At 41.8% G+C, this 22839-nt stretch overlaps 1 protein-coding gene across 1 annotated transcript; it reads right to left on the reverse strand.

Annotated features, from left to right (window-relative positions):
- Window positions 1-2733: 2733 nt before the first annotated feature.
- On the reverse strand, window positions 2734-6000 carry LOC141497732 (aftiphilin-like). Its single transcript, XM_074200505.1, is given in 3 exon segments — window positions 2734-3743; window positions 4082-5464; window positions 5466-6000. Coding segments are annotated over 3 exon segments (2334 nt in total). The 5' UTR covers window positions 5963-6000; the 3' UTR covers window positions 2734-3289.
- Between the last annotated feature and the right edge of the window lie 16839 nt (window positions 6001-22839).

Genomic DNA, 22839 nt, shown 5'->3' on the forward strand with positions numbered 1-22839 from the left:
AGAGACAGGGAGACAGAGAAAGACAGAGAGGGATGGAGAGACAGAGAGAGAAGAGAGGGAGAGGGTGACAGAGAGAGAGAGAGAGAGAGAGAGAAACTGCCAGTCACCCAGACCAAAACTTAATGACTTAATGAAATTTAGGAAGAGAACAATAGAACCCTTTTCTCCTTCAAAAACAACACAAATTTCAGCAAAATTTGTCCTGTGGCCTCAAATTATGAGTTTTGGGAAAATAAAAAGCTCCAATTTGAAGAGGGAAATTGGTCAGTCAGCCCCCAGACAGGACAGCAACTTGGGCAGGCAGAGCCAGCTGAGAGCTCCACTAGGGCTGGACCACCCAGAACACCCAATTTAAACAAACTCCTCTAAAACACACACACACCGAGTCAGAACAGCTCAAACCAGAGGCCCCTGGATGCCAGGGAAAACGCCCATGGTTTTCACTCTAGAGGGTCCTCAAAACTCAACACAGAGACCAGAAGGTACCAGACAAGCCCGTTCATTCATCAAGAATGCCACAAAGATCTAGCTTGGCCCTTTCCAAAAAGAGATGTCCCACTTAGATCTAGGGGCATGTCCTCAGCACCCACCCCAGTAGGAAAACACAGGCAATTGCCCACCAAAGGTGATAATCCCCATAACTAGAGATAAAATCCAGAGAATAATTTCCAAATAAAACAATTGAGTTGAAAAAGTGGTTGTCACACCTTATTCCAAGGCCAGTATTGGCTCAAAACTGTCCTAGCTTTTTGTTCGGGATCCCATATCCAGTGCTGGCTTAAAAAAAAATTTGCAAGGTAATGGGGTTAAGTGACTTGCCCAAGGTCACACAATCCAGCGTGGTTAAAAGGTCGTCTCCTCCATTTCCAAGTCAGAATTGTCTAAACCCACATCTGTGAACTAAAACACTGGTTGGGAACAGAGCTGGGATTTGAAAAGTGACAGATGGCTTTCCTCCCAAGGAGCCTGTCTGAGTCCAGACAGAGGCCTGTCTGTCCTCAAAAGCCTTGGGCCTTCCATTATCTGAACTGGAAAACTTGAGTCCCAGGTCACCTCTCTGATAAGTTCAATGTCTTCTGACTCTAACTCCTCTATCAGGCTTGGTCTTTGGCCAAGCCCACATATTACTGCAAAAGGTGACCCAGGAGCATTATGGAGTAAGGCCATTTGGATTTGGTTTTCCTTTCTGGTACCTGGCACACAGATTGGCAAAGTTTTTTCATGCATTTTGTTGCTGTTGTCATTTTGTTTTTTATTGCTGAGTGAGGATCATCTACTCAGTTGGGTTTTGTGTGCATTGAACTAGTTTAAATTAAAAATTTTAATTGTATGCTTGGTTAGAGTTGTAAAAAAAAAAAAAAGATGCCTTACCTAGAACTCAGAACCGCTGTTAGTGAAGTAAAGAGGATCCTTTACTGTAATGTTCTTAAGAACAAGTGACCGTAAAGCAGACATGCTTGGAGCATATAAGCATAGCCTTCTGTTCCCTATCTGGAAACACGAATCCCTCCCCTGCCCCCCAATTGGCTGGGAATTGCAAAGGTTAAGGCCTCTCTGAAGTGATTAAGTCTGCCCCCCCCCACATGGGTTCCCATTCCTTATCAAACCCACCCTTCCCCACAATTTGGGTGACCCAGGCCCTTAAGCTCTTCTGTCATTATTTGGATATATAACACAGACATGTGGATCTCGCACCTAGACTGTTGTTAGTTTATTCATTAATTCACCCAAATTTTAATTTTATGGTTTCCTGAATTCCTGTTGTAAGTTTACCCTCTTCTTATCAGTAGAAGCAGATTCCATTCTTTATGGCTTCCCCCATCCTCCCCATTACACATCAACTTAGTTTATTGTTTTCTCCATCTTCCCTAGCTGTTTGTTAATCTGTAGACTCCTTGCCTCAGTTTCTCCTAACTGATGTAAAAAATGAATCATTTATTACAGAGCTGTAGAATATTAACTCTTGGAATTTAAGTGGCTTGCTAACACAATGTGGATTAATTGTATCTGAGGATTTGTGGTGTTCTGTCTTTGAGCGTGTTTGTCTGATGTGTAATTGGTAGTTAAGTGGTGGTATTTGAGTTCAGACCTTTCAGATGGGGCAGTGGTGTTATAAAGGGGAAAGGGAAGTTAGGGCAATTCTTATGTATAAGTTTCCAGAAAGAACATGTGCTTTTCAAATGTCTAAGAAGTCTGATCCTCACTGTCCCTCATACTGCCAGAATTGGGTTGATTTGACTCATGATGACCCTAGACTTTGCTGACCCTAATGGGATAGTTTTTTTTATCTTTTAAATTATTTTATTTCTGTATAAGCTAAAAGGAAATTTACACACTTAAATCTCAAAAGACCTGGGGCATGCATATTAACCTTGTTAGAGGTTCTTCTACATCTCCCTTTTTTCCATAGGAATTTCCCCAAACATTTACAATCCATAGTCTTTTACTGTATATACATCCTAAACCATAGCAATCTATGATTATGTCATTTTACATTGTGCAAAATCCTCAAACAAAATAGTGGTAAAGAGAACAAAAAAAATCAGTAATAGGTAAGTTTCATTGCAAGACATTCATATAATTTTGGTCCTCCAAATCAAATTGATTAAAGCAGACACAATGTTTTTTCTAATACAACCCCTCCCAATCAAGTTCTAACAATGATCCATCCCTATTAACAGAATAACAACTGATGAAAGTACCTTATAAAAGGCCGTACAGTGATATGCCAGATTGAAAAGATTAAAAAATATCCCCAAATCGTCAGCCTTTTTTTTTAAAGATCTAAACTTAATCCCACCACATACAAAATAATAAAATAAAATAAACAGTGACCTTTGGAGCTCATTTTTGATAGCAAAAGTAATTCAATGTGTTAGACAAATTAAGAGGACATTCAATGCAATCTGAAAAAACACCTGAAGGGGATTTCACAGACAGTGAAGATTTGAGTTTTTAATTTTCTTTTTTTTTTAATTTTAAAAGTTTTGTAAGAAGGACACCACCAGTGTATTTCACAAAAACATAAATGTATACACCCCAGCAACACAAAAAAAATAAATCTTCAAAAATGTTCACCCCCAATTATTTACATTTTTCTAATATAAATTTAGGACTTCAGTATGTAAATAAATATACATTTACTACGTATATCTTTCTAGTGCTGCTGAACTTGAAATTTGTTTTTTGTTTTTATTTTTTTTCAAGTTAAAGCAAGTTTGCTTTTGGTGGTGGGAAGGGAAAGGAAGGCTGGAAAAATCAATAGAAACTGTCCAATTCATGTCTCTTATCAGTCTGCCTTCTCCTGGCAGCTTGTTGAAGGTGTTAATGTAGCTGGAAACATCAACACCTTGGCGTGCATGAAGGTTAAGTCGGGAAGGCTAGCAATCACCTTGGCAGCCTCTTCACTCAGACGCTCTTCTCTTTTAGGCTTCCTGGTAGATGTGCTTGTCTTCTCCACTGTGGACATGAGTCTGGCAAATGCATCAGTCACTTTTATGCTTGAGTTGGAGGTTTCCAATTTTGAAGTTGTCAGCTCATACAGCTCTGGATCCACGCCATCTAAAGGGTTAGTAAGGCCACTGCTACTCCAGTCAAACTGGACAGGTGGTAGACATTCCTGTAACTGATCAGATGTACATGCATTCATCTCTGGAGATATAAGGGGAGTCTGACCAATAGAAGCTATTTTCTCTGCAGCAGATAGTGGTTTCAGTGGTTCCTTTGTGGGTTCTAACATACCCAGGCCTGCTGCATACATGGGCACTATAACAGGTTGCTTCTTATTGCCCATAAATAGAATATTTCGTGTGTCGATTCCCAAAGAACACAAAAGCTTCTTGTTGCCATGGGAGCCACGCCACTGGTATCTCAGGCCATATGCATCATGGATATCCTGCAGCTCTGTCCACACAGCCAATAGCTACCAATTTTCACCCAGAGCCTCTCTTGTTCTGATCTGCGGGTATTGTTTGCTTCTAGCAAATGCTCCAGGGAAGTAACACCTTCTTTAGTTTCCGGGACAGGTAAGGAAGGAAAACAGGCTTCAAATATTCATTCAAGGTGGTTTAGCAATGCTATCTGAGTAGAAGAAGCTGATTCATGTGAATGGTCACTAACAGCTGCTCCTTGAGAAGTTGCCAGAGGAACAGTGTGATTCTTTTGGGTCATCAGATTAACAATACTTTCACCTGTCCTATGTGATTCTTTTCTAAGAGGAGACTCCACAGTTTGCTCATGTCCAAACGCAGCCCAAGAGCAACTCTCCTTTTGCTCATCCTCAACGGCATTCCAATCTGCAGCTTGGTTAGGACCAGCTGAACTAAAATCTGCAAAATCATCAGGGTCTTGAAAAGCACTGCATTCATCTTGAATTTTTGGCCCCACATCAAGATTCTCAAATTGACTATAACCACCATTTCTTATCTTTGAAGGAGGTTTAATTCCTGACATAGAAGATTTTCTTGCATCTTCATATCCTTCTGATACAATATCAGAAATCTGTTTCAGTTCTAACTGAGAATATGCTATTTCTTCTTGGGAAGTAGCAGCATCTGTATCCCCCAAATCACCAAAGTCATCACCTGGTTCACTAAAATGTAGAAACTGCTCTGAGGACTCTTCAAAGGTTATGTCACTTATTGAATCTTGAGTACCACTAACAAAAGGTGGAGTTGCACCACTGACTGTGCCAAAGTCACCAAAATCATCTTCATTGGTATCACTGCAAGATACAAAATCATTACTACTATCCCCATTTTTCAAATCTGTAGAATCATCCAAAACATTTTCTTCTGGCAGATCTATGCTGGTGCTTTGAATATTTGTAAATTTAACAGTTTCTTCTTTGGGACAATAACTAATGTTGTCATTGGTTTCAGAAGTTTTAATATTGTCCATACAGAGGGTTGCACATTTAAAAGTTAAAAAATCAAATTTCTCATCAGTTTCACACTGTTCTCTCCTGCTAAATGTTTCTGCATTATCAATTTTGTCTACTAAATTCAAGGCTGATTGTGTGCTAGCATTTGATTCAATTTGTTCCAGTGTTGACGTTTCATTAGTTATTACACTGATTTCTGAAATGCAAACCTGATTTTCTTGACCAAGAGTCTTTTCTTCGTTTTCACAGCTTCTATCCAAAGATGTTTGTTTCACAGAACTTCCTTCATGGATTCTATTTATTTTGTTGTTTTCCCGAATAGTTAGCGCTTCTCTGACCTTTAAAACGTCACATCTTGTTTCTTCCAGTTTTACTCTTTCCTTTTTGGAAAATGTGGCAAAATCTGCAAATTCCTCAGCAGGGCTGGGTGTGGAGTCTAAATGAAGTTCAGTGCCATGACTCTTTAGTCTCTTTGAATCAATAATGTCTAAGTCTTCCTTTCCCTGAGGATTTACAGAGTCCAGTGCTGCAAACCCATTTGTAAGAATCTCTATACATGTGGGTTTCTCACCATTACAGTTATTTGCTTGTCATGACTATTTTCCTATCAATTCTAAAGCTGTCAGGAGAGAAGCTTTCAGATGTTCCAACGTTCTCGTTCTGCCCTACTACTTCATTTACAACTCCTGGACTTCCTCTGCTCTCAATGAAAGGATCTGAAGTTCTGCACTGAATTATTTCTTTGTTGGTGGTAGAAGGCACAACAGCAGGCTGTTCTCTTATAAGACTAGGAAGTTCAGCAATGCTGTCTTTACCATTTCCATTTTTAATAGGCTCAAAGCTTGTAAAGCTATCTACATTTTCTGAGAAACCATGAATCGGCATAAAATGATTGGAGGGTATAAATTCTTCCTTGGAATTAGTAAACTCTGGTGCATCAAAATCAACAAATCCTACACCAGAAGGACTGCCTTCAGAAAACCCACCAAATTCTCCAGATTCATCTTCATCATCATCATCAGCTCCATTGTCTAATGGTGGGGGAGAGGAAGAGTACATTCGAATGATATCTGGTTCCATTGTTCAACTGCTTTTAGAAGATTCATTTTATACCTGGCTCCTCCGGGGCGGCCGCGATGGGCATGGCTCTGGGCCGGGGGAGGGACTGGCTCCTCCGGGGCGAAGCGGGCGACCAGGGAGGGCAGACTTCGCGGCGCCATCTGCGTGCACCCGGACTGCCAGCGGCTCCGAGGGACCCCCATCCCGCTAGCCTCCGCCCGCCGCCCGCCCATGGGGTAGTTTGGATGGCTAAGGAAACCTTGTCCCTGGAGCGGGACAGCTTTACCCAATGGTAGAGGCAAAGGAAAGCGCACAGGTCTGAATTACAATCAGTGAAGGAAAATGAAATCTTTTGAAAACCTCCTTAGCAACCCCCAAACCACCCAACCACCTAAAATATACCCACCCGTCCAAAAGACTCCATCAGCTCCCTTTCAAAGTAAAAGCCAAACTTTTCTGAGGGGAAAAGTCCTGAGGATACTAACTGGAGAGCTCCAGGCTACTGCCAAGGGGTATCCTAACCCTAGGGAGGATTCCACAGACCTTGCTGAGCAGTTCCGACTCATTCTGGATTCATGCAGATCTGGGTTTCTGGATCTGTATCAACTCATGGCTGCCTTGGTAGGGAAGGGGAGACTAAGAACTGGTGTCAGAGAGTTGGATGGAAAGAAACAGAAGAGGATCTAAAGATTGATTGTGGGGGGCAGCTAGGTGGCACAGTGGGTAGAGCACTGGCCCTGGAGTCTGGAGGATCTGAGTTCAAATCTGACCTCAGGCACTTCATAATTGCCTAGCTGTGTGACCCTGGGCAAGTCATTTAACCCCACTACCTTGCAAAAACAACAAAAAAGATTGTGATATGCAGGGCCAAAGTAAAGAAGATTACCAGGCCACTCAAATTATGGGTGAAAAGCTCCTTGCATTCCCTAGACCCATTGATTTAACAAAGGTCCAAGATACTAAACAGAATGCTAGAGAAGCTCTCTATTAGTTTTATGACCAGCTCACCCAAACTTTAGATGCCCATTTCATCTCTGGCAGGAGAATGTGATGGGACAACTTCACCTGATGTCCTCCTCTCTTAGTAATCTTCACCTGCCCATCTCTAAACAAATTAAGTTGCCTGGTTCTGCTTAGCAGCATTCAGACATTGGGTTCTTCCTTGAGACAGCAGCATGGTTGGCAGAGGATGAGGAAATTAGTCAAAGGGAACTTGGAGAAACAAAAAAGACATTTGTCCCTGCAGCCCTTTTGCAGCTAAAACAAGTCATCCCCTACCAATCCAAACAAGCCACCCCTTACCATTCCTCCCCTGTAGACCAGGCCAGGACTTTGTTTTATTGGTAGAAAACTGGACCACTGAAGGAATGATTGTAAAATGGGGACTATGGCAGAGAAGAAAAAGAAAACAGAAAAAGCCCCCCTCCCCAGGAGGGAATGAGGGACCCTCCCTGCAGTCCTGATCCCTCAGCATGACTAGGCTCCAGGGAGGGTTGGCAGGTTGGGTGGCAAAAGGAGGGAGATATACAGGCCATGACCCTTATCCCCATAACTCCTGTTGGAGATCCCTCTCTGCCCGGGATGGTCAGCAGGGTCACGATCTCAGAACAGTCAAGGCTGTTGTAATATCTGGAGTACCAGTCGTCACAAACCCCCACACTCTGCTTTACCTTGTGCCACCCTGGGTCACTTATCTCATGGTGGATGATCTCTGTAGTGCTTTCTTTTCAATCCCAGTTGCCCCTGAAAGTCAATTCCTTTTTGCTTTTACCTGGGAAGGAAACCAATACACCTTGGACAGACCTTCAATAGGGACTTGCTGACTTACCACCCTATTTTTCACAGATATTACAAGACTTGTCCTCATTAGATTTTAAGGACCTCTGTCCTCCTCTAGTATGTTGATGACTTCCTCCTTGTTCCCCTCCCCAAGATATTTCTATACAGGTCTCTGTCTATATCCTGAAGGGCTTAGCAGCAAGAGGCCCTAAGCATCTAGGATCAAGCTCCAGTTTGCTCTCCCCTCTGTAAAGCTGCTAGGACCTCAGCTCTCTGTCTCTGCCCTTTGCCTCAACTCATCTCATTTTAAAGCTATCATTCAGTTTCCTGTACCCCAAACCAAGTGTTAACTACCTACCTTTCTTGGTTTGGCAGGTTCCTGCTGCCTCTAGATCCTTTTTTTCTCATGCATTGTTGGCCTCCTTTAGGACCTCCTAAAGGATTCTGTACCTGAGCCTTTGACTCTCCCCTGAAACCCAAACTTCCTTTGATTCTCTGAAGTCTACCCTCCAACAACCACCATCTCTAGGCTTTTCCAACTATTCTCTTCCATTTGATTTATTCCCCTCTGAGAAAAGAGGGAATGCAGTTGGTGTACTAATCCAAAAACGTGGTGAGAACTTTCAGCTAGTGGGACTCTACAGTAAAAGGCTGGACAGGATAATTTGGACTGTACTGTAACCCCCAAATTATCCAATCAAACCAGCCGTTCCCCCAGGACTTCTGCTTGGATGGTCACAGGTGATGGCCTTGTTGTATTGTCCTGCATGGTGAGCTTATCCTGGAATCATCACTCAAGTCCCAAATCCAATTGTTCTCTGATCCACCTGCCCATTTAGGATGATGTAGAAAATCTCTGGTTCCACAACAGTCAAGTGGGGGGGGGCAGCTAGATGGTGCAGTGGATAGAGCCACTGGAGTCAGGAGAACCTGAGTTCAAATCCAGCCTCAGACATTTCATAATTGCCTAGCTGGGTGATCTTGGGTAAGTCACTTAACCCCATTGCCTAAAATAAATAAAATTTAAAAAAAAACAGCCAAGTGGAGCTCCAAGGAATGGAGTCATCCCATGATTTACCAATTGGTTCCTTACAAAGTAAGTACTAATAACCTACGATCTGCTTTACTGGCACTCTGTCCTGCTTTGTCACAACCAAGTTAGAGATGACTCGGTAAAAACTTGGTCAACCCAAACCACAGGGCTGCATGAGATGTTTCCAGAGGAACAGATGAGAATTTTATTTTGCTGTTTATTTTTTTCCTTTTCTGCTTTTATCCCTCTGGTCTGCTTGTCAAAGAGGACTGCCTTGCTTTGATTTTGTCAAAACACCTTTCTCCTCTTTCTTTTCACATCATCTCCCCTTATTGTTGCTTGGGGTTATAGTCTAGAGTTCAAGAATGTGAATGAGTTCACTCGAAAAACTCTTGACACGCAGGTGTTAGGGACATAAAAGTTTATTATGAATTACTGCAGGCTACCAAGATAACTGAGTAAAGGAATTAAACAGTAAGGGGGGGATCGATTTATTGGGGAAATTTAGCAAGGAGAGAAAGTAAAGACTATTGCAATTGGACTGATCCTCAGGGGATAAGCAGTGAGGCAAAGATCAAAGAACTTTGGAAGAGAAGCAAGGATATGTTGTTTATTCTGGGAGGAGTGTGGACAAATCCCTGTTATCTCTGTGGATTTCAGTGCCTCAGCATCCCTCTTTAGTGGGATACCTTCTGAGATAATAGGAGTATGTGCCATTGTCTGGATCACAAGCTATACCAGATGGGCACCTCACCTTCCCATTTGGTAAGAGAACTTTGATGCTCCAGGTGGTTTCTTTCTAGATAACAACGGACTACAGGTCAGACCCACTAAATGGTACTTTTTAGTGAAAGGCCAGCCCAGAAAGAAATAGATTAGCTATTTGACATGGCCAGCACAGAGGGAACAGCTATCTTTTGTTAGTGTATCACTTTTCTCTTCCTAATACTTCCTCTGCCATATATATAGCCATTCTTTTACTACAAACCTGCTGACCTCCATCCAAAAATGCTTCCAGCACCCTAGTGAATAAAATCACGCTGTTCATAACCATTCTTCCTTGGTCAGCAGGACCAAAAGAAGGGAATGTGAGCCCTAGTTAAAGAAGCACGAGCAGCCCAAGCCCTTCTTTTCACTCTCTGGAAGAGTGAGGTCCCACCTCTTGACTAGGGTCAAAGGGAGAATTTTCAATGAGTCTGTCCAGTCTGGATCCTGAGGATCCAGAACCCTGGGGACTTTCCATTCTGACCTTCTTCCTTGTTCTATTGAAAGAGAAATGGCTGCCTAGTTTTTTTTAATTTTAAGAAAATATTATTTGTGCCTGTAAAAATCCCTCAAATTATCCAAAGTAATTCCATTGTTAAATGTCAAAGGGCAACCCAAGCCCATCCTTACCTCTGACCCAGGTTGTTCAGCATAAGCCCCTTCCCCTTCCCCTGCCCCAAATTGTCCAATGTAACTCCATTAAATGGCCAAGATAAGGATAACCTTAGCCCTCTCTACCTCTCCTCCAGTTTCCTGCCTCTCAGTCTCCCAAAGTGGGAACTTGACCCCAGTCACAGACCGGGTGGACCACCCTTTAATTCCTTTTTTCCTGACTCTTCTGTACACAGAAAGAGGGCAAGACTATAAAAGTTTGGCTCACACTCTCCTCCAGGGGACTTCTCTATGTCAAATCCAGTCATTTCTTATGATTGTTTTTTTTCCTTTCTTTCTTTATTTCCCTCAGGCATTCTCACCTAGACCTTTGTTTTTCAGTCTCTACTAAAAAATTGAATCTGGGAACTGCTTATACTTTGCAGGTCTGTGAATAAAAAGCTGAGCTTGTCCACCTCTGGAACCAGAATGTGAGTTCTTCTCTTCAGAATGAGCTCTTATCTTTGAGCTCTTTCAGACACCCTCACCCCCCCAATTCCCTATCATCAATTCCATGTACCCTGGGATATCCCCCTCTTCTTGGGGCAATGAAAGTCCCTGATTGGGCCATGATATGACCATTCCCAAACCTAGCTGGGTCAAATATGGCCATTCCCAGCCACCTTTTCGATTTTAGTTTAAACTGTGCAGCTTAACCCCAAAGTGAGCTCAATCAGTTTGAGAGAAATAAAACACACATCCAACCTAATTGTATTTCTTAGATCAAACTCTGAGGTTGACAATATCATGATGATAGGACAGTCCAATTTCAGTCTTTGTAGTGCCAAAGGAAGCATTAGGTCAAGATGACAAGATAATGACACATTAGTGCTGGAAGAGAGCCCAGATATCATTTAATCCTGTCTCATCTTCCTCCCCCTAATTTGAAAGAACACAGAACACAGTGGTATTCTCTCTAAGGAAGGCTAAGACAAATGACATATATACAAAATTAGTGATCAATGGGATGAGTTGTTCTAAGAAATGATTAGTTTTTGTTTCCACATGGGAAGCAGTAGAAGAAGCGATGGTTAAAAAATTATAAAGAGAAAACCTAAAATTAGAAGAGGAATGTTGGGTGAAATAATGAAAAAACTGGTGCCAGTGCAAGTATCAGATCTTCATGTCTGTGTTATATATCCAAATGAGAGCAGAAGTGCCCTAAGGGCCTTGCTCGAAGAATTGTGGGGAAGGGGAGGTTTGATCACAATTCTAGGTGCTTCAGACTAGGTGCTTCAGATAAGGTTGTGACCTCTGTAATGTTCAGGCAATGGGAACCAGGTGAAGGATTTGCATTTTGGGACAGGGAATAAAAAGCTGAGTCTATGTGCTTCAAGTACGTGTCTGCTTTAGGGTCACCTGTTCATTTTGTTTTACTAAGGGAAGTTCTAAGTTCATGGTAAAACATTTGCTTCTTGGAGCTGTGGGAATGGTATTAAAACAGAAGTGAGTAACCTCTGTTCCCCAAATGCTCCCACCAGGGATCATAGATTTCAAGTTTCCAGATGAAGAATGTAAGACCCCAGACATTGAAGTGTCTGGAAGGTCAGATAGAGGGAGAGTGTGCTGTCTTTCTTTGTATTCCTGGATTTAGCCCAGTGCTCCAAAAGAGTAAATGATTGATGTCTTAGTGACACAGCTGATTATATGCAGAGCGCCAACCTAACTACTTTAAGAGAGACTCAGTCCCAGGTTGACCAAGGCCAGAGCATCTGTGGAAAACCATTGTGAGGAATGTAGGGTGTTTGGCTTCCACAGAATGTAAGAGGAGATTATTTTTAAAATATATATACATCACAATGTAAAGACTAACAGACTGCCTTCTGTGGGGGGTAGGGGTCGGGAAGTGAGATTAGGGGAAAATTTATAAAATCCAAAAATAAATACATATATATATATATATATATATATATATATATTATATATATGTAAACTGGGGTCTGCCTGTGACTATCGGTGCCCATACACAACTATGTGTGCATAAATCAGAATTGACCCTAACTTGATCAGACCTGGGATTAGATCAGACCTGCTCCCTCTGGTCCTTAGTTGATCTACAGTCCCTGTCCTTTGCAAGTACTCTTGCTCAATGAAGTTCATGTGTATTACTATACATTCCCCTGTGCTCATTAGTATATTGACCAGGGCAGGGGAAAACAGCATTAGAGAGTGGTATGGGGGAGAATGCATTGATTAGATTGTAACCCTGACCAATGGTTGGCACTAAGGGGGGAGCAAGCCTTTCAAACTACATATAAGACTAGACATTGTTGCAATTTGCTGCCTTTTTCCACTAGGGAAATTGGTCCTTTTCTGCAGAAAAGTTACTAATTAAAAGCTATTATCACTCTAGACTAAGTATTTATAATTATAAGCCATTTGTAGCAACCATCTATTTCTTAGACTGTGTAGAGATTGCACTTTAGAAGGGAATCAGGAAAACCCCCACCAAGAATTATAGCTGTTAAGTATTTGTTATTAGTCCCTTCTTAGTCATTACTGACAGTATAGGTGTTGATAATTTCCATAGGTTTAATATCAAAATCCCTTAATCTGCCAAATTAAACTATTTATCCAACCCCCATTCCCTTTTATTTGCATATGTATCAAGTGTTTATACTAATCCCCTAATCTTTTCCTAATTACTACTTACCACAAGGGCCAGGATGTGGGTAGATTGGGAAAAGAGGAGGAGGAGGAGGAGGAGGAGGAGGAATAATAGAGCATTTGCCTAACCCTACCTCTCAGAAATGAAACAAGAGCTTCCTTCCTTTTGTGCTGGGGAGAACCTTAAAGTAAGGAGTGGAAAGATGCTGTAGGACTACTTTGCTCTTGGAACTGAGACTTTCTGGAAGGCTGTGATGGCAAAGAAATTGTAGAGTGGGTTTGAGAATGTGAATGAATTCACTTAAAAGACAAACTTGAGGGGTGGCTAGGTGGTGAAGTGGATAGAGCACCGGCCCTGGAGTCAGGAGTACCTGGGTTCAAATCCGTCCTCAAACACTTTACCTAACTATGTGGTCTTGGGCAAGCCACTTAACCCCATTGCCTTGAAAAAACCTAAAAAAAAAAAGACAAACTTGAACCAGAGATATTTAGGGACATAAATGGTGTATTCTGTTAAGGTAGCCAATTATAGGGATTAAACAGTAACAGAAATTTAACAAAAGAAAGGAATGACGGTTACAAGGCCATCACAACTGCATTGATCAATAGCAGCCAGCAGTGGGTAAGCAGAATAAAGAGAGAAATTAAGGACAGTCACAGAGTTGTTGCAACTAGACTAGATTTCTTAGTAAAATCACCGTAATTCCTTAAGAAAGTAGCAAAGCTAAGAGAAAAAAGAGACTTTTTTGAAAGCATGACTTGGTGTCTAATCAGGGGAAGTTGGGGAAGAGATATTATCCTTTGATAAATTCTCCCTTCTCTTTCAGTTCTCTGTGGTCCTTTTGGATTTTGCAAGGCAATGGGGTTAAGTGGCTTGCCCAAGACCACATAGTTAGGTAAAGTGTTTGAGGCTGGATTTGAACCCAGGTAATCCTGACTCCAGGGCCGGTGCTCTATCCACTGCACCACCTAGCCGCCCCATCTGTGGTCCTTTGGTATAGATGGCCTCCACTTATAGGTTATGATAAATCTTAGAGAATAAAACTTCACATCTAACATATGTTTTCTGTCATTTTATATTAACCCTAGATTTTTAAGGTTTCTTCTAGCATATGGAATCCAAATTCAGAGGATAGAGACTGAGCTCTCTTTTATCAGGTGTATGAAGGGGGCCATGGAACTATGGTGTTTTTAGGGGGGGTTGTTTGTTTTTAGCTTTTTGCAAGGCAATGAGGTTAAGTGATTTGCCCAAGGTCATACAACTAAGTAAGAAACAACCATGCCTAGATGTCTAAATGGAATTCAAGTACTTTGATAGCTTTAAACAATGGTAAGGAAGTCAGTGTTGCTGTAAGGCCACCTCAGAAAGAAAAAGATTAATAATAGAACATTTTCCTCTGCCTAATTATTTCTACAGCTGCAGTATCTAAGGTAAGGCTGAAATCAGACAGAGAATTAGAGCAGGGCCCTATATTGGAGGTGTCCCAGGTCCAGAAAACAGCCAGTCAGGATCTCTAATGTGTTGCCACTGGGATTTTGGGAGTCACCAATTAAAGATAGTAATTAGGGTAAATGAGAAATGAGGAAGGAATTTGTGCATTCTCTGGGAATTTAAAACTGCTCAGCATTTTATTATAAAATATAGCAAAGCAAATAGGTCAAAAACTTTTCTCCTCCCAAAGGGTCAACAAGCAGTTTAGGACAGGGTGAATAACAAAAGTCTAGGCATGGTTGCTTGAGAGACAGACATAGAGACAGAGAGAGGGGGATAAAGAGGGAAAACAAGACAGTCAGGGAGAGGTGACTGTGCCAGAGAGAGAGAGAGAGAGAGAGGACCAGCCATGTGGCATGGGAGCCCATGGTGAACCACCAAGGTCTAGTATGGGAGCATATGGCCTAGGAAGTAAAGAGAAATGCAAACTTCCTCCAGGGTGGAAAAAGAGTCAAAAATGTGTGGGATAAAAATTCACTTAAAAAATATAGAGAAACCTCTCAGCAAAATAGAAAGTTTATTTTGGCTTTTCTCTAGAAAAGGGCACCTCCAAGTCTCACAAAGGTAGTGAAGATCAAGGAGCTACCCCGAATTGACATTTAAGCAAGATTGGATAGCCTAACACAATCCCCTCCTCCTTCCTATGGTCCCTTTCTATTGACTCATTGCTCAGTCTTCACTTACATTCTACTTGTGAAAATCTACCCCAGCAATTAAGAAAAGAATGAAAAGTTTTCATAAAATATGACCTCACCATCCAGATGGTTAGAATGGCCTTCAGGATTATAGCTATCTTATTGAAGTAATATATCTTGTCTTGGAACTCAAGGTCTAGGAACAGTCTATTTATCATCAAACAAGAGGAGTCTTATGAGCTTCATTGGAATGCTAGGTTTTTTCCTCATGGGAACAGTCTACCGTTATCCCAGTTAAGATAGTTTTATCATCAAATGGGTGACTAACTAAAAATGTAAGGTCTCTCTGGAAATAGTCTGTTGTTTGTCTCCCTCATAGAATCAGGAGGGTGCCTGGCTTGGAATGCAAGGTCTCTCTCCTCTTTCTTCTAAGAATAGTCTAAGAGGAATAGTCTATCTTTGTTTTAATGATTTTTAACCCTGAGAGGACTTCACTAGGAATATTAACTCTTAAGAGGGAATATCCCACTCAAGAAGAAACAAGAAGGGCAGTGCTTCCTCTTAAGTACACTTCTGTAGTCCGTTGGACAAGGGGTGGTGCTTGGGGGATAGTCTAGCACCTGGGCCAGGTATTCTCCAATGGGAAGTGCTGTATTAGTCTTTCCTGTCCCAAGGTGTGTGATCTCTATGTTCAACTTGCCATTTCCTGTCACACCAGCATCAATGAGCAAGGTCAAGTAACTGGGAACCAGAAGCTGGATGAAGGAGGAATGGGGAGACAGGATACAAACAACAGAGTTCAGTCTACATCTCAGGAGCAAACAGCCTTCCCCAATTAACAAGATTTAACAACATAAAAGATTTTTTTCATAAGTCTCTGCATCATATATTGAGAGTCTGAACTGTGTGGTTAAAGCAACTTCCAGAAATCTTACTGGATTCGACTCCCTCATTTCTTCCTTTGATTGAATCCAGGATCTGGACCTGAAACTGAATCTTGGACACCGCAACTAATCCTAACTCCCCATTCCATAAACTGTAGTTATGGCAAAAGATCATGGGATATGGTTGGGCCCTGACAACATTTGATAGGTCTTTCAAACTATATTTCTGGTAAAAAGTCTGATTTCTTTCTGTTCTAAGGAATGGAATGTTAATTCCAAACTCAGGAAGACAAATGCTTAGAAAAGACAGAAAACTTGTCCTGTCCTCATTATATTTCAAATTCAGGAAGAGAAAACAACTCATTAGGTAGTATTGTGTAAGGAAGATAGTTTTTGAGGAGTAACTGTGCTACCTAATATTGTACAGTCTCACCAAGAAGCCTCCAAGGAGGTTAATGATTTCTTTTATCCTTTGATAAATTCTCTGTTCTCTTTCAGTTCTCTGTGGTCCTTTTGGATAGATGGCCTCCACTTATAGGTTATGATAAATCTTAGAGAATAAAACTTCACATCTAATGTATATTTTCTGTCATTTTATTTTAACCCTAGATTTTTAAGGTTTCTTCTAGCATATGGAATCCAAATACAGAGGATAGAGATTGAGTTCTCTTTTATCAGCTGTATGAAGGCGGCCATGCAACTATGGTGTTGTGTTTTTTTTTTTTTTTTTTTTTGGTTTGTTTGTTTTTAGCTTTTTTCCAAGGCAATGCAGATAAGTGATTTGCCCAAGGTCATACAACTAAGTAAGTATTAAGCAGCTGAGGTCAAATTTGAAATCAGCTCCTTCTGACTCCAGGGCCAGTACACCACCTAGCTGCCTCAGTGCCATGTCTTTTGTCATTTTAATGATCCATAGTGAGAACCTTTTTTTTTTGATTTTTTTTTTCAAGGCAATGGGGTTAAGTGGCTTGCCCAAGGCCACATGGCTAGGTAATTATTAAGTGTCTGAGGCCAGATTTGAACCCAGGTACTCCTGACTCCAAGGCTGGTGCTCTATCCACTGCTCCACCTAGCCACCCCCATAGTGAGAACCTTTCAAAGTAAATATTGAACTTGCTCTCTAGATGCCCTTATGTACTCAGTCACAAGCTGGCACAGGCATCCTGAGTCAGGGGAGGGAAAAGGAGACTTCCATGCTTTATGAATTCATTCCATAGCTGATAAAACATGAGACACTCCTCCTCTAATGGAACTGTGACAGCTTTATTACACTGAGACTAGACTGTAGGAAGGTTCAGTTCTTATTGGCTCCTGCCATCCAATTTGATGATCCTTTGTTTCATTCCTATAAATTACTTGTACTAGAACTTCACTACTGATCTGGTTTCTAAATGGGCTCCCAGGCAAGCTAAGACGAAAGCAAGCAAGCTTGTTAACCTAATTCTCTGTTAAGACAAAACTCTGGAGGTTGATAACTAATGTTTTATATCTGCTTCTGGGCTAGAATTCAGAACCTAACCAGTTAGGGTTTGTATTCTGCCTAGCCATTTGAAGACACACAGCTAGGCAAATCAGTGGATAGAGATTCATACCCCTGATTTCAAATATGACCTCAGATACTTGAAGCAGGGGAACCCTGGGCACAGAGAAAATGTTATCTTTTGAAACTTCTGCACTGTGGAGGGCATTCTCCATTTTGTATTGACTCTTTGGGATCTCCATTTTCTAAGCCAAGATGGACTTTTGGTCTAAGTCTTTGAGGCTGGTGAAGATTTAGTACATAGACACTGCTCATGCTCAGTGAATGCTCTTGCAGCCACTTTTTGGAGATTACACCTATGGCAGTTTGGAGAATACCTGAAGCCAGGTGCTAAAACCATTCTTCAAGTACCAGCCTTGTCCCACCCACCCTGGAAATTCATTTAAGTAAAAATCTGCTGCTTCTCCCTTCTTTCTCTAAGCTAGATCCACATGGCCTGGCCATGGTGTTGGAACAATATGGCACCAGCTCCATGCAGTTGGATCTACTCTGATCTAAGCTTCTTTTCTTTCCTTTTTTTCCCTTTCTAAATACTTTAGTCTTTTAACCCAACTTTTACTAATCAGCCCATCCCTTAAGAAACTCACTATCTTGTTGCTTCTCCAAAGAATTTAACCTGACTTTTTTTTTATAGTCACTTGGGAACTTTCTGTAACTAACCTGTGAATTCAAATTTAAGCCTTTCTTAACCTCTGAGTCAGAGATTAGTGAATTTTCACAAAAAATATACCCACATAGATTGCTCTTTAAGCCCCTTTTCCTCAAAGCCCACTTCCTTCCTTCTTCACACTTACTAGCAGCATGATCCTGGGCAAGTCATTTAACCCCATTTGTCTCAGGTTACTCATCTGTAAAACGAACTGGAGAAGGAAATGGCAAACCACTCCAGTGTCTTTGCCAAGAAGACCCTAAATGGGGTCACGAAAAGTCAGGCAAGACTGAAAGACAAGGGCGGCTAGGTTGCACAGTGGATAGAGCACAGGCCCTGGAGTCAGGAGGACCTGAGTTCAGATCCATCCTCAGACACTTCATAATTATCTGGCTGTGTGTCCTTGGACAATCCACTACGCCACCTAGCCGCCCTGCATGTGTATTTGATAATAACATAAAATATCAAGTTAGAAGAGGAGAAAAGAGAAAAGTCCTGTTGTTGGAAAATCGGTGTCTCCATTTAAGATCGAGAGTTGGTGAAAGTGAAAGAATTCACATTTAGCTGTGGAGTGTTAAAATTGCTCAGGATTGGGGCAGTTAGGTGGCACAGTGTATAGAGTACCATCCCTGGAGTCAGGAGGACCTGAGTTCAAATCCAGCCTCAGACACTTAATAACTGCCTAGCTGTGTGACCTTGGGCAAATCACTTCACTGCATTGCAAAAAAAACAAACAAAAACCAAAAACAGCTGCTCAGGATTTATTTTACAAGCCTGTTAAGTTTACAGATTAAAACTTTTCTCCTCCTGGAGAGACAGCAAGCTGCTTAAAGAGAGATTGAATAGTAAGATCTAGGTGAGGTGCCCAAGGGAGAGAAAGGAAAGGGAAGCAGTCAGGAGAGCTGGCTGAGCTGAGTGTGGGAAGGAAAGGAGAACCAGTCATAAGACCTGGTTTAGACTTCAGCGATTTGACCACATGGCCTATAGGCCCATGGTTCCCCAGGGGCCCTAGGCTGGAAGCATGTGGCTCTAGCTTAGACGGAGAAAGAGAGAAATCGCCATTCTCATAGGGAGAAAGTAGGGAGAAGAGAAGGAGCTTCTCTTCTGGATCTGACTTAAATACACAAGGTGGCATTTGGGGAGTGGTCCTGCACCTAACTCCAGGTATTCTCCGATAGGCGAGTTATGTGTTGGTCTTTCCTGTCCCAAAAATGTGTGACTTTTAAGTCCAACATGTCATTTCCTGTGGAAGATGATTGTCACAACTGTGTAAGCTTGACCCATCAATGACAGCATGAGTGGAAGTGGGAGGAGGGGGAATGGGCTGACTGAGGCTGCTCCAATCTTGGCCAATCTCCATCTAACATTGGAGTTCTATTGACCAATAGGAATCAATTCACATCTGACTAGGGTCCGTGCAGCCAAGGAAGTCCTCAGACAGGTATGGAGAAAGTTTTAAACCAGATAGATATTTCTCCTATGTACAGACATTTTCCCTTCTACATATTCCCAACTGAGAATTTAACAGTGTAAAAGATTACAAAATTTGTTTCTAATTGTAAGATCTCGGAGTAGCTAGGTGGCACAGGAGGACTTGAGATCAAATCCTGCCTCAGACACTTCATAATTGCCTAGCTGTGTGACCTGGGGCAAGTCACTTAACCCCATTGCCTTAAATAAATAAAACTAATTGCAACATCTCCTATGTCCATAACTCCCTGAATCACTGCTAATTGGATCTTTGTCAGTTCTGACATAGAACAGACTTTCAGAATGGGTAAAAGGATCATAATGTAAACAATGACACCTTTATATACTAGTGCGTATCCTGGTTGGTTGACCACTGTCATTTTAGTCTAAAATAATTAAGGTTAACAATATTTACTTATATATAAACTATTTATCTATACATAAATCATAGCCTTTGTCAAACTCCATAAGTTTAGCCTTAATAAAGAATTAAATTAAACGTGGTGTTAACCTCCAGAGTTTAATCTGATAAGAGACAAATAGCTTCCAAAGTTCAATCTCAAGAAAGAATGAACAGAATTAGGTTAACATAAACATATTAAATTTCTCTAAGTTTGCTGATTATTCATGTGTGGAATAAAATGAAATAATATCAGATCCTTGTGTCACTAGGGAGCCACTGGAATTTATTAAGTGAAGGAGTGTCATGGTCTAATCTACTCTTTAGGAAAATCATTTTGGCATTTGTATGAAGGATGGATTAGAGAAGGGTAACCCCGGAGACCATGTACCCAATTTGGAGGCTATTCTGACAGTCTCGGTAAAAGAAGAGCGAATAAACTGGGAGGGTGTAGCTGGTACTGTTAGACTACTCACTGTCCTCAGAACAGAGGCCATTGCTGATCAGAAGGCACTGGACCTGGCAGAATTTTCTCAATGCTGCCTGTGTAATTGTGGTTATGGGCACCTAGGAGACCCGAGAGGCAAAGCCCAGCTTAGCTTGTTAGCTTGCAAGGCGAGGGAATTAAATGGAGAAATTTGGGGTACTAGCTTATGTGTAGTTCTGATGGAAAAAAGTCCCACGATTGGCTATATACCCTTTGGAGCTAGGTCACAGCCTCTGCTTTGGAAGCCATGGAGCTGGACTGGGTTAGTGTCTAGAGTAGAGTGACATCTGGTGGGCAAATTATATAGTACTCCTTCAGTTGAAGAAGTTGACATCTTGTTTTTCTGTGTGTAGGCCGATCCCCTAGGGTAGCCTTCCACGTCCAAGTGGGTTATAGGTAAATCCAAACGCAACCTCCACCTAAATAATAGATCTATCAGGACGTGTGGGCACAGCGGTGGTGAAAGAACGAATCAATCCAATGAAATGAGTGACAAGACGCTGTGTCCCACTATCTTAGCCAGATGAGAAGATATCTAATCAGTCATAGGGTTGGGGCCACACAGGTAAGTGGAATCACTCACTCTGAAGTATGCTCCAATTGACTGAAGAAATTTAGTCACAGTCTCCTTAGGCTAGTAACTAACACTTACTAATACAGGCAGGTTGTTGAGAGCCAGGTTGAAGTTAGGGAATCGATTGGGGGAGTGGGAGAAGGAGCATAGCCTCAGACCTCAGGATTCCCTGACTTTGGCCAAAAAATGATCGCGCATCTTCTACTAGTGTTTCCAGATCAGCAAATGAATGTATTGGGAGTCAAGGATAGTTTGAACTGGGATTCAAGAACCCTTAAAGAGCTCAGCAGAAAAGAGGAGACCATCTTAAGGACTTTCACAAGCTGCCATCCCCTTTCCTACAGGGATACTAAGCATGGGGCCACTTTCCCAAGACTCTATGAACTGGTAGACTGTCACAGATGTTTGGAGGAGATCTGATAGCAATTGTTCCACTTTAGTAAACTGACAGACAATCATAGAGCTGAATTTCCCTTAATCTGAGGACACAAGTGACTAAGTTATGGAGTCTTGACCTGCCAGTTCAAGAGGGAAGTGGAGAGTAGCTACAGAGAAAGGTCTCCCATGATAGAAGGTAAGCTCCTTCAGAGCAAGGTCTGTTTTACTTTGTCTTCTATATTCTTAGCACTCTGTACAATACCCATCACCTTGAGGGAATCCTTTATGCAACCTTATCTAAGGAACAAAACATCCACTGACCAAAAGGAGGTTTATTTTGCTCAAACGTGGCAAAGGTGTCCAAAGGTATGGCAGCCCTTTATCTCCATCTCCATCTCCATCTCCATCTCCATCTCCATCTCCATCTCCATCTCCATCTCCATCTCCATCTCCATCTCCATCTCCATCTCCATCTCCATCTCCATCTCCATCTCCATCTCCATCTCCATCTCCATCTCCATCTCCATCTCCATCTCCATCTCCATCTCCATCTCCATCTCCATCTCCATCTCCATCTCCATCTCAACATATCTTGTCAATGTGTCATCAGAGGATGGTGGCTTGAGTGGCCTCATGTACCTGAGTCTGAGAGGGTCTGCCTATGCTCCTCTGGGACTTTCTCTTATATGTGGAATGGTAGATTTGGCTTTGCATGTGTGTTGGTTATCACGTAAAGAATTCTTTCCCTTCTTTATCATAGTAGGTGCTGTAATTAATCTGACTTTTTTGTCACTTTGTATGGTTTGGGCTAGCTACTTTCTTCTTTGTAGGATGCCCACTTTCTCTAAGCTAGAACCATGTGCTGTGGGCCCAGGTCACTGGAAAATTATGGCCTCAGTTCCATGTGGCTGGACTCACTCAGACTCACTCTGGTCTGGGCCTGGCCATCTCTTATGGCTGTTTCCTTTCTCTCTTTCCCTAGGTATAAAAGCCTAGAACTTTGTTTTTCAGGCTGTCCTCAAGTAGTTTATTATCTCCCCAGGAAAATGTTTAATTTATGACCTCTGTAGGCTAGTGAAATAAAAATTCTGAACTTTTCTACCTCCAGGGCTAGTGTCAGTTTTTCATTTTCAAGAATCCTGATCTAGGGGTGGCTAGGTGGCATAGTGGATAAAGCACTGGCCCTGGAGTCAGGAGTACCTGGGTTCAAATCTGGCCTCAGACACTTAATAATTACCTAGCTGTGTAGCCTTGGGCAAGCCACTTAACCCCATTTGCCTTGCAAAAAATCTAAAAAAAAAAGAATCCTGATCTTTATTAAGGTACCACCAGTTTCCAGGGCATCATATTGGCAAACCACAAAGGGACATGAATCTGACCCTGGACTTAGACTTCTAGAGGGCGAGGGACCTTTGAAGCACATCCATCTCTTCTACATCAGACCAAATTGGACTCTTAGCCAGCCTTCTCACCTTACTCTCACTCCTGGGAAAATTGCAAAGAAAAGAGGTCCATGTTGTGTGACTTATGGAGGGGGGTGACTAGAGACAATGC

Source organism: Macrotis lagotis, chromosome X, assembly GCF_037893015.1.
Source record: "Macrotis lagotis isolate mMagLag1 chromosome X, bilby.v1.9.chrom.fasta, whole genome shotgun sequence".
Taxonomy (NCBI): domain Eukaryota; kingdom Metazoa; phylum Chordata; class Mammalia; order Peramelemorphia; family Peramelidae; genus Macrotis; species Macrotis lagotis.